The sequence below is a fragment of the Panicum hallii genome, chromosome 2 (genome assembly GCF_002211085.1).
Source record: "Panicum hallii strain FIL2 chromosome 2, PHallii_v3.1, whole genome shotgun sequence".
NCBI classification, from domain to species: Eukaryota; Viridiplantae; Streptophyta; class Magnoliopsida; order Poales; family Poaceae; genus Panicum; species Panicum hallii.
In genome coordinates this window covers 56784381-56798217 of record NC_038043.1, presented here as the reverse complement: position 1 = coordinate 56798217, position 13837 = coordinate 56784381, and the positions used below count along the sequence as shown (strand labels likewise).

The window sequence follows — 13837 nt, the reverse complement described above, 5'->3', positions numbered from 1 at the left end:
TTTTAATTAAATTTTGTGGTATCTCCCTCCATTTCATAGAATTTAGTTTTGCGGTATCTCGCAAAGTGATAAATGTTTCTATTCCTAATTAATCTCAACGTTTTTATATATATGAAAAAGAATCGTATCGTATCTGCAATGAGGCACTGGCTCCCAACATTACATATACACTCCGAAATTACATGCCAAAAGATTAGTTGAGCACTTCTCCCAGAAGATACAGTTGCAGGCGGGAATGGTCCCGGAAACCTAGAGGGAGAAGAGCTTCCTGAGGTTCATGGGCGAGATGTACTTGCTGTCGCCGTCGACGATGTACCTGGCGAGCAGCACGTTGGCGGCCTCGCTGGGGTGGTACGGGTCCCAGAACACGTGCTTGTCCCGTGCGTCGCACATGCTCGTCGTCGGCCCGCACGGCACCAGGCCCTCGTACGACCCGCCGTTGCCGCAGCACGCCACGCTCGCCGTCTGGAACCCTGCAACAGCAACCAAAGAGAAATCAACATCCCATCCCCCGGCGTCTCCATCGTGCTGTTCCTGCGATCTCGGTCGATTCCCATTCGATTGCGTGCTCACCGTAGTTGGGGTAGTTGGTGATGAGCTCCATGACGAGGTCGTAGACGTTGGCGAGGCAGAACCTGGCGCCGGGGAGGTTCCCGTTGAGCTCGATCAGCAGCTCCCGGAGCCGGCCGTTGTACTGCGCGGCGAGCTGGTTGGGCAGCTTCACGCACTCGTCCTCGCCCACCCGGTTGATCGTCTTCTGGTACGGGATGCACCCCAGCGGCCCCACGTTCGCCACCACGAACTTCCGGGCGTCCAGCGTGTACAGCCTCTGCAGCAGCAACAGGCAGGCAGGCATTGCTGAGTGGTGTGGTGATTAATTGAAGCTGCGCGCGACGGCAGCAGTACGCACCGTGAGCTGGTCCCGGAGGTGGAAGATGAGGTCGTTGAGGAAGCTGTCGGGCGACTCGGAGATCCGCGTGCCGGTGGAGAGGACCGGCATGAGGTAGTTGTTGAGGAAGTCGTTGGAGCCGACGGTGACGGAGAAGATGGCCTTCCTTCGCAGGAACTCCTTGGCCTTGTCCCTGCCCAGCAGGTCGTCCAGCTGCTTCCTCGTGATGTTGAAGTTGTCCACCTGGAGGTCCATGCCGATCCTGTTCACCTGATGAACAGATTGATTGATAATATAATGTGTTGTCTTCAGTGTCCAGTCATGCATCATCAACCTGACATGACTGAATGCGGGAACGGATTCTAGGTGGTGGGTGAACGAACGACTCACGAAGATTTTGCCTGTCGCGTTCAGTATCCCCGCGCCTCCTGACGCGTAGTTGACGCCGTTCAGGATGGCGCCGCCGGTGGTGTTGGGGGCGAGGAACGGCGGCGAGTAGTCCGCCTGGCCCAGCATCTCGCCGATGATGTCGGCGATGGTCCTGCCGTTGGTGAACCGTCCCGTGGGCATGCCCCCCGACGCGGCGAAGTCGATGCCGTTGGGGGTCATGTTGGCCTTGGACAGCGACGGGATGTAGTTATTGTTCCCGGCGTCCACCAGCGAGTCCCCGAAGATGAAGGACGCGCCGGCCCCGAACTCGTCCACCACCTCCCCTCTCGCCACAGCCGCGGCGCAGAGAACCGCCGCCACGGCGGCCATTGCCGCCGCCCAACCCATGCTTCTGGACTTCTGGTTGCAGTCAGTCAGAGCAAGCGGTGGGCTGCAGAACACAGCATCACATAACTCGATCGTTGCAGGCAAGGTACGGGAAGCAGGGGCGAGCGTGGTATATAGGTGGCCGACGATGGAAGTAGGTGATCGGATAATTAGCTCCGGCTCAAGTTCTCCATGGAACGAGGAGAGAGAGCTCGATCGCCGGGCAACGGAGGAAATGTTCTCGATCGGGTTCCTTGCCGTGGCATGCTTGTTGATATGGGGAGGAGACTCGGGGAGTGAGCGGGTGCAGGTGTTTGGTTTGACGGTTGCGCTGCGAGCAGTGAGCTAGATATGGTAGCTAAACGAACAGGAGTCCTACCTATCGTCGATCGGGGGTCATGTTCATGTCACCTGGCCGGCCTTCATCGCCGCAGCTCCGACGTGTGCCGTCTGCCTTGTGACGGTTGTGCAGTCGCCCGAGTCAGCAGGGTTGATGTGAGTTTGGCATCCAGAAAGCTTTTCCGCGGTCGTCTCTGGTGGTTAGGTGGCGGTTAGTTTAGGTGGCCTGAAACAACCGAACAGGGGCTCGACCGGCGTGTGGTCTCTGTTTCCTTGGACAAGACTCGAGAGTCTGGCCGTAGTTCTCTGGGACTACGAGATGCCTCTCGCTGGTGGTGATGGATTTCAGGACTAGGTATCACAGAAGACTCGGCTCTGAAAAAACAATCGAAACGGGATTGGTGATACCGTCCTTACCTGCCCCGGGTCCTGCATATCTGCTGCGTCTCCTTGCTTGTTTGGTAACTCTGTACTCTCTGAAACTCTGATGAGTGCTCCAGGCACAATTCCTGAACTGCAACTGCAATAGGTACAGGATCGTATGTTATACATGAGGGAACATATGAACAGACTACATACAGATCACCACGTTGGATGTCAGTATGCTACTACAACATATGGGCTATACATACAAACACTGCAGAGGTAAGTGGTAACATGACAGCAACTGCTATCTCGACAAGGTTATGCTAATGCTCATGTCGCAGGATGCGGACATCTCCGTGCCCACGGGGCGCACGTTGAAGTACGCCGGCCGCTTCGGCTCCGGGAGGACCGCGCCCTCGCCGCTGCTCAGCATCTTCACGACCTCATCCATGGCGGGGCGGTCGTCCGCGCTCTCCTGAACGCAGAGAAGGGCCACATGAACGTATCTCTCCATCGTGAAGTGGTATTCCTGATTCCCTATTAAACAGCGATCGACCAGCTCCTGCCATTGCCCGGCTTTCCAGAGCAGCCAAGCCTACAAGGAAAGAAAGTTAGATCGCAAAGAGGTAATTCTTCTGCTTTTTTCTGATTAACTTTAGTTTTATATGAACAATAAGGAAAAACATTTTCTACTAACATATGCGATGAGCTTGTACAATTTGCCATCGTATCTGTAGGACCCAGTGGTCATCGTCCCGCTTATGATCTCCAGGAGCAGGACGCCGAAGCTGAAGACGTCAGATTTGACAGAGCAAACTCCATCCGAGGCATACTCTGGAGCTATGTAGCCACTTGATCATGCAAAACAAAATATTGAGTGGACCGTACAAGTAAACTATACAAATTATAGGCGACTTGAAAATTGATTAGTATCTACAGAGGGAGCTGCTTACTGTGTGCCTACAATTCTAGTGGTGTTTGACTCGGCCACGCTGGAGCTGAATATCCTAGCCATCCCAAAATCTGAAATTTTGGGGTTCATCTCGCTGTCCAAGAGAATGTTGGTGGCTTTGAGATCCCTGTGGACCACGCAGAGGCGTGAATGTACGTGGAGGTAGAGAAGCCCCTGAGATATACCATTGATTATATTCAGACGTTTAGGCCAGTCTAGTGACACTCCTTTTTTACTGTCTGCAAAATACAGGTGCAGTTAGATTAAGGAAACTAAAAATAAACTTCACAAATTTCATCATATGGAAATTTGGTCTGCACGGTGTTTTCAAGGGGATCGGAGGATCTTCTTTTGGAGTAGTTTTCAAGGGGAAGATTTTTTTTTTCAAGGAGAAAATTTTAATTAGTATGGAGAAGTTTTTAAGGTAGTCTTGTTGGCATACCGAAGATGATGAGGTCTAGGCTTTTGTTTGGCATGTACTCGTAGACCAGAATCTTCTCGTGCTCCCCTTCAATACAGCAGCCCAACAGCCTGACTAGACTCCTGTGCTGAAGCTTTGCAATGAGCTGGATCTCATTCTTGAACTCTAGCAAACCTTGTAAAGAACGGGGACCAAGTCTTTTCACTGCAATTTCAAGCCCATCAGGCAACAGGCCCTGACAACGCCAAATATATATTGTACTTAGTTAGAACAGTTCTTTTAGTTCGAAGATAGAGCCAGGACGTAATCTGATGTCTGAACATCACTATAAATGACTTAAATACCTTATATACAGCACCAAAACCACCTTGGCCAAGTTTGTTTTCAATGGAAAACCCATTTGTAGCACCTTTCATCTGAGAAAGGTCGTAGAGCGAAAACCCGGAGTTGCCTTCTTCCATTCTCCATAGATTGATCACACTTTTCACAGCAAGCGACAACCTTCTTAGCTCCAACCGAGCAAGTTCTGATCACAGGAAGAAATTCTATAATTCATGTTCAGCCAAGAAGGGAAATTCTTGTTCGTATAAGAGTGGCATATTTACCTCTTTTCCTTCGTATTTTTCTCCATCTATGGAGAAGAAAACTAGCAGCCAACACCAATACGGAGACAACCGCTATGGTCGCCCAGAGCCAAGATTTGCTCGCTGTGTAACGAAAACCAAATCAAGAAATTAGTGCTACTAGTGAATTGTTGAATGTGTTCATGTTGTTGTAAGATCGAGAGGATCCAAGCATAAAGGTCCAGGGGTGCTGTAGTTAATTTTTGAAACCTTTGATCCCAAATCTACATAAGATAGTTCTGCTTTCTAAAAAGCAGAGTTAGAATTCATTTTTTTAAGAAAATACACAACAAAATTACATGAGATAAAAACTAACTTTTGGCACTTACAGAAATGAATTTATTAAAAAACACTTTCAAATAATTGCACTTTCAGTAATTTTGCCTAATCAACATTTTTGTTTTTGCTAAAGTGTATTTAGGTTATATATTTCAGTAGCAATATTCAAAACAAGGAATTGGTGGGCGGGAGCAAAGCCCGTACGTTTGGGCTTGTGCAGGTCGACTGACAGGTTGGCTGTGTTGAAGAACGTGTCGTCTGTCTCGTAGCGCACCGTGCAGCGCGGCACCAGGATTCGGCCGCCATGTTGCCCACTGGGACGAAACGTCGCCGGGAACGCCGAGATGAGGCCGTCGAGGCACGCCCGGCACCGCTCCGGCGACATGTCCACGGTGCACTGGACCAGCCCGTACAGCGTCAGGCGCTGCTCCTCGAACCGCGACCGCCCCGTCGCGTACCTGTCCGGCCTCTCCGCGGCGATGGCGGCGATGGTGGTCACCAGCTCCTTGACGAGCCCGTCGAACCGCTGCGCGGCGTCGGCGGGCGCCACGAAGTTGGTATTGTTCCCCGCCCACCGCGGCTCGTCGCCGGAGAGGAAGTCGACGCCGGATAGCCGCAGCTGGTACCGGTCGTAGAAGAGCGTCACGTCCCTGACCTGCCGGCCGCAGCCGAAGGCGCTCTCGGAGTCGTTGACGGCGCTGCGCAGGGCGTCGCCGAGCCCCCGGGCGCAGGCGTCGCCCGTGAAGTCCCCGCGGCAGAGCGCGACGCCGTAGGCGGCGTCGGGCGGCGCGCCGACCGCGCCGACGGCCGAGCCGTTGGCCCTCGCGCCCGCGACGAGGATGGCGGCCAGCGCGTTGAGGTTGGACCTGTAGGCGTCGCTGCTCGCGTTGCCCGCCGCAGGCATGCCGCACTTGTGGCCCAGGATGGTGTCCTCCGCGCCGGCCGGCAGCAACAGCGTCATCGCCAAGGCAACCAGGGCGACGGCGAGGAGGAGGAAGTGACGATGGACGACGGAAGCCGACATGCTGCTTCACGTGTGTTGATCGAAGACGTCTAGTATGTCTAGCGTAGTAGCAGCTTAAGGTAGTTGCATCGGCATGGAGGTGATCGATGGAGCTCTTATAAGTTATAAGCAGTGAGCAGCTTGCTGCTGGGCTTTTGGCTACTGCCGCCACTTGATCATCGTCGCCGGGCAATGTAACCCAGCATCAGCGTCGACGACGACCTTGGCACGGTTGACCAAGATGACAATTTTTTGGAAGAAGGTTCGGTTGCTTACTTTTATTAACGACAATAATGTACGTACGTAATCATACAGTATTGCATAGCCATCACGCGAAGACTGAAGATTGAAAATACTGTGGCTGGTTGTCAGGACCATGCGTCGATGAAGCTAAGGCGTTGTCGCACGCAAGCACGCCGTGGCATTGCCCTCGGAGGCAGCTAGCCGCTATCAGGATGAGCACGCCGTTGACTTCTAGCCAGCAGAAGTCTGATTATAAACTGAGCGCGGTATTTGACTTCGCTTCAGCGGTATCAGTCCGAATCGTCGTCTCTGATGTGGAATATTAATTTGAAGGAAGCATCACTATCAGCAGCAGTCGCCGACCAAGTAGTGGTAGCTTGGAGCTTGCTGGAATCGTGGCTCTGCTCTGGATCTGATGAGTTCTGGTAGCTGAAAGAAATTGCGCGGCAAGTTGGAGATCGAATTCGCCGTCGATACAATCAACCGATCGCTGCTTGTAATTGGGTCGAAGTGGCTCGGTGTCGTCCCGCTCTAGTCCAGCGATCCGTAGACAGCCGACGCAGCACTGATCGGGAGGAGCACGCCATTGACCTGACTTGAGGTACGCTGCTCTAACTGGGCTCGTGGTTCTCTCTATTTTTCTCTGAACAACTCCGATTGGGTGGTGGTTAATTTCCCGGCAGCATCACCAACGAAGAATAATCGAGGACACCGCTGGCCTTGTCATCCTGCATCCAACAGGAAGTTGTTATTATTTTTATTTTTTTTGATGGCACAGGAAGTTGTTATTGGTCTGGAGCTGCAAGAGCTAGGAAGATATGGGACTAATCGACAATTTGACAAGATCCATGAACTGCCAAGAACACCGTCACCGAGGAGGAAGAAAAGAGGAGGCGCCGGCAACGCCCTCGGAATCTCCGGGGGCTTTGCTACAGAGTTGGCCCGGCAGCCTAGTTGTCCTTTTGCAGCCCAACCAAACTTGCGATGGGCTCCTGGTATTTGGGCTGATGACCGAAGCCCGCGCGCCGGCCGCCACACACTATATCCATCCTCTCTGGCCTCTGCGTGCACGCCGCACGCCACGGCAGCGCGCCCTCGTGTCTCGTCGCTACCGCCCACCGGAGCATGTGATCTAGGCGAGCCGAGCCTGTGATGGAGTGTCTCTACGTCCTAGGACTGAGTTGGATCAAACAAAGGCCACAATGCAATACCTTTTTGCTCTGAGGCGTCACTAGAATTGAAGCCGCCCGGCGCGGGGCGGGGCTGCCGGCGGGGAGGGAGAACAGAGAGGCATCGCTTAGGAATTGGAGCGACCGAGACAAAACGTGGGAAGAGGAGAGAGAAAGTTGCGGCTGCTTCGGTTTTCTCGGAGCTCGTTAAAATACCGCACCATGGCAGAGCAAGTCCAAGACAGAGCACAAAACACGCAGCACAAGCTGATGAACACACATGAAGCACACACAAATCGCCATGGCTGACCTTCCACTCTACCTACTCGTGATCCCTCTGCTCCTCGCCATCCCACTCCTCTACCTCCGCCGCCGGTCAACGCGCGGGCATGGCAGCAGCGCGCTACGTCTCCCTCCGTCGCCGTGGGCGCTGCCGGTCATCGGTCACATCCACCACCTCGCCGGCGGCGCGCTCCCGCACCACGCCATGCGCGACCTCGCGCGGCGGCTCGGCCCGCTCATGCTGCTTCGCCTCGGCGAGCTCCCGGTCCTCGTCGCCTCCTCGGCCGACGCGGCGCGCGACATCATGCGGTCCAACGACCTCACCTTCGCGACGCGGCCCATCACCCCGACGGCCAAGATCCTGCTCGGCGAGGGCAGCTACGGCCTCGTGTTCGCGCCCTACGGCGACGGGTGGCGGCAGCTCCGCAGGATCTGCACCATGGAGCTCTTCAGCGCGCGCCGGGTCCGGTCCTTCCGGGCCGTGCGCGAGGAGGAGGTCCGCCGCCTGCTCCAGTCCGTGGCCGCGTCGACCTCGCCGGTGAACATGAGCGAGATGGTGTCGGCGTACGTGGCCGACGCGTCGGTGCGCTCCATCATCGGCAGCAGGTTCAGGGACAGGGAGACGTTCCTGCGGCTGCTGGAGCGGCGGCTCAAGAACGTGCCGGCGCAGAGCCTGCCGGATCTCTTCCCGTCCTTGCGACTGGCGATGCTCCTCAGCCCGACGCCGCGCCGGATGCGGAGCCAGCGGGAGGAGATGATGGCGTTCGTCGGCACCATCATCCAGGAGCACCAGGAGAACAGAGCCACCAGCGTTGACGAGGAGGATTTGCTGGACGTGCTCTTGAGGATACAGAGGGAGGACGAGCTGGATCCACCGCTCACCACCGAGAACATCAAGGCCGTCATCATCGTAAGATCGCTAGCGCTCGCTCATTAGGATTAGGAAATCGTGGTAAAATCAAATCAAATCGCATCTTTGTGCAGACCGCGTGCTGATCATCTTCTGCATGCGTTTCTTAGGATATCTTTGGTGGGAGCAGCGAGACATCGGCGACGACGCTCCAGTGGATCATGGCGGAGCTCATGAAGAACCCGAGAGTGATGCGCAAGGCGCAGGACGAGGTCCGGCGCGTCCTCGCAGGGCAGGAGATCGTCACGGAGGACAGCCTCGGCGACCTACATTACCTGCCACTCGTCATCAAGGAGGCGCTCCGGTTGCATCCGCCCGCGCCTCTGCTGATTCCGCGGGAGTGCCGGAGCCCATGCCAGGTCCTCGGGTTCGACGTGCCGGCGGGAGCGATGGTGCTCGTCAACGCGTGGGCGATCGGGCGGGACCCGAGGCACTGGGACGCGCCGGAGGAGTTCGTGCCTGAGAGGTTCGAGGACAGCGGCGTCGACTTCAAGGGGATGGACTTCGAGTTCATCCCGTTTGGCGCGGGGCGGCGGATGTGCCCGGGCATAGGGTTTGGGCTGGCCAACATGGAGCTTGCGCTCGCTTGCCTTCTCTACCACTTCGACTGGGAGTTGCCGGACAGGATTGAGCCCGACGAGCTGGACATGACGGAGAGGCAGGGGATCACGACCCGCCGGCTCTCCGACCTCTTGCTTGTCCCCACGGTCCGCGTGCCGCTCTGAGGGAAACGATATTCTATTCTTGAATTAATCGAAAATGAAGAAGAATATACGCCGGCATGGCTGCGCATTACGGTCAGAGCTGCGCGAGGCAGGCCTAGTCCAGGGTGTTGTGCCTCAAGGTGAAGGGGAGTGCTGGTCTGCCCAATGCACGCGCGGTCTCGATGGGGTGTCTCGCGTTGCATGCTGCAACAACATGCCTAGTTGCATCCTGAGCATAGCCTCTGATCGGATCATGGGACCTTAGCTAACGTAGTTCCGTTAATCGAAATATTATCAGGCCGGTCTTAAGAGAATACTGTTAGGCTATTTGGGATTTCATTCTCATATGCCACGTCAACAAAAAAAAATTTATGACATAATAATATATTTATGAGGAGGAAGAATAGATAAGTTTCATCATGATTAAACTAGCGCAATATTAAACTAGGGTTACACAGTGTCCAAAACTACAAAATACATTGAAATTACCATCAAAAAAATACTAATTATTACATGAATTACCACGAGTATTTGACCGACGTAACTTGTCTTTATCAAGGCCTGCTGTCAGTGATCCCGCTTACTTGGACTGAGGTTCGATTAGCATGAGAAACATATGCTTTGATCGAATTGACTTATTGCAAATCAGTATTAATGCTCTGGGCTTTTGCTAGCGTGAAACAAATATTCCTATGAAATGCTCTTTGCTCACTCGGATGATATGCTAGATGTGTTTGTACTTGGATCGCAAAAACTACAACCCATTTGAATGCATGCATGCCTAGATTTTATATATTTAAGTAGAAAAAGCCATATATAGTGGAAAACAGAGCAGGCATTGTGCTCTGCCACTAACTGAACAACAACGAATACATGATGCAGATGAAAGTACAAATAAGAAAGATGAAAATAAACCATGTCATCTTGACTAGGACCACCACGCCTAGCCCGTAATTCAGCTCCAAGCTTTTTCTCGAACCTGTCCATTTTCTCGCAATGCTGCGATACTGCGCATCCTAAACAGACTGAAATAGAATAGGTAAATAATATATGCCAAATAAACAGGAAGCGTAAAATGTAAAACTACAAAACATTTTGTGGCACACAGTATGTAGATACAGGTCGGAGTTCACAAAGAAACAAGATGAAGGATAGACATGGCTGAGAGGAAAATTCATCAACTGAATTGAATTTGGGAAGGACGATCATATGATGGGATCCTCGTCTGGGTTTGGCTCGCACGGCCGATCCGCGGCGCACCTGGACGCCAGGCGCAGGCGAGCAGTCCCCATCTTCTTCAGGCCGGGCGAAGGCCGCAAGCACGATTTGCTGCTGCTGCTGCTGCTGCTGCTGCTGAGAAGCTTGGAGCGTGGCCACGGAGCCGCATGGCTAGGCCACGGCGTGGACCACGTCCTGGCAAAATCATTGCCTGATCGCCTTGCGAATCGCCTGGCGCGAAAAGCGGATCGGCCGCCATGCCCTCCCATGTTTCTGCAGCCCTGCTCCGTACAATTAAAATGGATTTGATTTGATCCGTGTTGATCGGCTGCGAAGAATACACCGACGAGTAAACAATGTAAGCCGAACCCACATGGAGGGCTGGTCTAATCATCGAGCTATATATATATACGATATTCTAATGGCTTCCACTTCCAGAGAAGAAGAGAGGCTCATCTGTGGGCTCTGTCTATCTGATCTGATCTAACAAGGAGGGAGAAGCCTCCGGTCTGCAGCAGGGTAGCTCCAGCAGTAGAAATCCGTCCCAGGAGCACAAGGTACGGCACTTAACTTGATTATACAAAGCTAGCTTTATATCTGTTGCAATTAGAAGTTACTACTTTCTTTCTTTCCTTTTAATTTTTGAGCATCCGGCGCCATGAAGTATCTTAACGCACTGCCTAGTTCGCACGTAACCAGAGAGCAAGATCAGTGCGGATGCTCGATCTAGTTTTTGCTTTCTGGACTGCCCGATTTCATATTTTTGCTACTAGATAGACAGATAGGATATGAACCAATATAATGTCTCTTTGCAACGGGAAAATAACATGATACAGTGATAAGCATTACAGTAGCAACTCATATTTCTTTTGATCGAGTGTTGTATTGCAATTTATATCTTCCTGGTTTACAGCATAGTAGTATCTTCTTGTTTTCAAGGTGGATTATTATTACCACGTACCGCACAGGCAGGCAGGATATGGAGCAGCACTTGGGGAATGCAACGTCAAGCGGCACCTTCTTTCACCAACTGTCAGATCTGTGGAAGAGCCCCAGGGGAGCTGTGATCCGCATCCAGGCATTGGCGATGGTGGCTATTGTTTGGACCTTCTTCCTTGCAGCATTCGGGTCCTGCCGCCGCTGGTCCAACCACTGGTTTTTCCAAAAGGGCTTCTTGGTTGCAACTGGGTTGTCATTGTCCGTGGGCACATACTGCATTGGCTTGATGCAAACTTCATCGGTGAAGAGCGAGATGTACCCTATCTGGTGTGTATCCTTGTTCACCCTTTTCGGCTGCGTCGACTCAGCAACTAGCTACAGTCTGGACCACAAGGGCCCGCTCTGGAAGATGATCTTTCAGCTTTTCCTCTACTGTGGATACGTGCTGCTAATTAGTTTCTCAACCATCTCCAGTAACGTTGGTAGGATAGCAATCGGCATGCTGTCCGCCATCACCTTCGTCAAGGGCTTCCATAGGTCACTGGCCCTGGTGCTGCCAAGCAGACTGCGAGAGAAGATGAGTGTGCTAATACACACTAGGGAAAGAGATTTTTTCAGAGTGTTTTTTAATGAGCCTGAGAGAAGGTGTATGTATCAGGTGGATTGGTCCCTTGACAAGGAAGCTGGTAATGATCCAATGATCAGATTTTCTGATATATGGGACTGCATGAAGACTGCGCAGGTGTCAGATTTCGCTACCTACAGGGATGTGTGCTTCTCCATCGCTCTGTCCTTTATGATGCAGGCGCGTTTTTTTGGGCAGATGAAGGACTATGGGCTCCGGTCTCTTAAAGAGGTTGACTTGGGATGGCTTTTGGCGACAAGGGATGGAACCATCGGCTACGAGTGGGGCTTCAAAGTGATCGAGCTAGAGTTGGCCTTTCTGTATGACCTGTTCTTCACCAGCAATGCATTTGTTCACTATTATCAAGCAAGAGCTGCAACCATTTGGTCGTTCGCTTCCGTCATCGGGATATGCTTCGTTGGAGTAGCTGCTGCCATACCTGGGACGTGGAGGACTTCACCTTCTACTAACGGTGGAGGTGGTGGTAGTGGCGACACCATCGTGGTGGACACTACAGTAGCAGACCTTACTGTCACTCTTGTCATACTATCATCCCTGGCTTGCCTGCAAGTACTGCAATTGCTTTTCTCTTGGTCCTCAAATTGGTCGAGAGTGGCCTTGGCTTGCGATTACGTAAGGGCTAAAAGACGCAGCAGCTGTGGAGATGACCCAGTCAGGCCCAACCGCCGGATGAAAGTAAAGGCGTTTCTTCAGCGGAGGGTCAATAACCTGTTCGAAAGATACTCATGGCAAAATAAGCTAGGGCAGTACTCGTTAATGGATTCTGTATCAGTCCGCAGGAGAGAACCCAGGGGCCCCTGCGTTACTGCTGGTACAAGGATCGAATCGACACTGTGGAAAAAGCCCAAGAAATCGTGTGCCCGTCTCTTAGAGGTGCTTGGATTCAAGTACGTTGAACGAGCGCTCCAGGAATTGTGGAGCAGCGGTACAGGAGCCGCCGTTGAGTTGCATCCGGATGTGAAGGAAGCCATCGCTGGATTCCTCAGTAAGCTCAGGCCCGGTGCGTCGTCAGTGAGGAACTGGCAATCCTTGTTGGAAGCAAACGGAGTGCATGATTACTTTCTAGAGAAGGGAGTGCGCGATTATGTATGCCTTCGCCTTGAGATTAACGCTGCTGATCCCTACTCCATTCTGAAGTGGCACATCGCGACATGGTACTGTGAAGAGTGCGGCTCGTCACGAGGCGGCGGGGGCGACGGGGGATCGTCGTCGTCGGTGGAGAAGAACCACCGCGTCGCCACAACCCTGTCCAGGTACTGCGCGTACCTGTGCGTCTCGGCGCCAGATCTACTCCCTGGGGACAACAGCCGCGGTCTGGGCATGTACCGCGCCGCTGCACGGTCTGCATCGCGACACTTGTATGGGAAGGACACGTTGGAGGCAATGGAAAGAGCGCCTTCCATGCGCGTAGCCCACTGGTCCTTGCGAGAGGGTGTGAGCTTGGGGAAGGAACTCGAGGAGAAGATGTCTGTGACCGAGCGCTGGGAGGCGCTGGCAAAGGTCTGGGTCACCATGCTGGTCTACGCCGCGCCGTCCAACAAAATGGAGGTGCACATAAGGCACCTCGCGCAGGGTGGCGAGCTCATCAGCCATGTCTGGGCTCTGCTGACCCACGCCGGCATCACAGGGTGGCCGGATGATCTGTTCCAACGAGACACATCCGACGAAGAACCGGAAGACGACATCTCTCACGAGGATACCACTGATGAGCGGGAAGAAGATGATGACGAGGCCACTGTGTAATCCATAGAGCCTATCTAATTTGGAATTGACATTGTAGATTTAAACCATAGAGCCTATCTCATGCTATGAGCAAGTGTAATTGATGATTGAACTACTTTATCTGTATGCAATAATGTGGGGTAAATTGGTAGGTCATTTTGGAAAACTATGTAATTTGTTGAACTAGCTAGGTAGAGAGGAATCGTGAAGATCTTAGGATCAGAAGTGACAACAAGCAAGAAACAGAGCTCAGCAGCGGCGCCCTGACTCGCATCGCCCGACGGGACCCGGGATCGAGGCGGCCGCGGCAGGCGCTCGACACCGCAATTGTCCTTGCGCTAGCGCGCAGGAAGAGAGGACCGGCGCGCAGGGATGA

General features: G+C 53.1%; 4 protein-coding genes across 4 annotated transcripts; 2 read left to right on the top strand and 2 right to left on the bottom strand.

Annotated features, from left to right (window-relative positions):
• Positions 1-79: 79 nt before the first annotated feature.
• LOC112882160 (GDSL esterase/lipase At2g23540) lies at positions 80-1888 on the bottom strand. Its single transcript, XM_025947147.1, has 4 exons — positions 1280-1888; positions 911-1159; positions 574-829; positions 80-473 (listed from the first exon to the last, which is right to left on the bottom strand). The coding sequence occupies exons 1-4, from the start codon at positions 1664-1666 to the stop codon at positions 250-252; spliced, it is 1116 nt and encodes a 371-aa protein (XP_025802932.1). The 5' UTR covers positions 1667-1888; the 3' UTR covers positions 80-249.
• Positions 1889-2484: 596 nt separating this feature from the next.
• LOC112881361 (cysteine-rich receptor-like protein kinase 6) lies at positions 2485-5649 on the bottom strand. The gene is made up of 7 exons (XM_025946020.1): positions 4830-5649; positions 4329-4430; positions 4068-4249; positions 3745-3958; positions 3304-3541; positions 3048-3201; positions 2485-2945 (listed from the first exon to the last, which is right to left on the bottom strand). Exons 1-7 carry the CDS (start codon positions 5647-5649, stop codon positions 2655-2657), a joined length of 2001 nt encoding a protein of 666 aa, XP_025801805.1. The 3' UTR covers positions 2485-2654.
• Positions 5650-7295: 1646 nt separating this feature from the next.
• LOC112882298 (premnaspirodiene oxygenase-like) lies at positions 7296-9093 on the top strand. Its single transcript, XM_025947322.1, has 2 exons — positions 7296-8232; positions 8343-9093. The coding sequence occupies exons 1-2, from the start codon at positions 7321-7323 to the stop codon at positions 8955-8957; spliced, it is 1527 nt and encodes a 508-aa protein (XP_025803107.1). The 5' UTR covers positions 7296-7320; the 3' UTR covers positions 8958-9093.
• Positions 9094-11133: 2040 nt separating this feature from the next.
• LOC112881359 lies at positions 11134-13529 on the top strand. Its single transcript, XM_025946019.1, has one exon. It carries the CDS (start codon positions 11134-11136, stop codon positions 13480-13482), a length of 2349 nt encoding a protein of 782 aa, XP_025801804.1. The 3' UTR covers positions 13483-13529.
• Positions 13530-13837: the final 308 nt, after the last annotated feature.

Coding starts and splice junctions, on each gene's coding strand:
- LOC112882160 (XM_025947147.1), bottom strand. CDS start 1,666: ATGGGTTGGGCGGCGGCAATGGCCGCCGTGGCGGCGGTTCTCTGCGCC. Junction 1,160..1,279: donor ACGCGACAGGCAAAATCTTC/GTGAGTCGTTCG, acceptor TCTGTTCATCAG/GTGAACAGGATCGGCATGGA. Junction 830..910: donor ACCTCCGGGACCAGCTCACG/GTGCGTACTGCT, acceptor TTGCTGCTGCAG/AGGCTGTACACGCTGGACGC.
- LOC112881361 (XM_025946020.1), bottom strand. CDS start 5,649: ATGTCGGCTTCCGTCGTCCATCGTCACTTCCTCCTCCTCGCCGTCGCC. Junction 4,250..4,328: donor AAAAATACGAAGGAAAAGAG/GTAAATATGCCA, acceptor TCCTGTGATCAG/AACTTGCTCGGTTGGAGCTA. Junction 3,959..4,067: donor GTTTTGGTGCTGTATATAAG/GTATTTAAGTCA, acceptor TGGCGTTGTCAG/GGCCTGTTGCCTGATGGGCT.
- LOC112882298 (XM_025947322.1), top strand. CDS start 7,321: ATGAAGCACACACAAATCGCCATGGCTGACCTTCCACTCTACCTACTC. Junction 8,233..8,342: donor ACATCAAGGCCGTCATCATC/GTAAGATCGCTA, acceptor TGCGTTTCTTAG/GATATCTTTGGTGGGAGCAG.
- LOC112881359 (XM_025946019.1), top strand. CDS start 11,134: ATGGAGCAGCACTTGGGGAATGCAACGTCAAGCGGCACCTTCTTTCAC.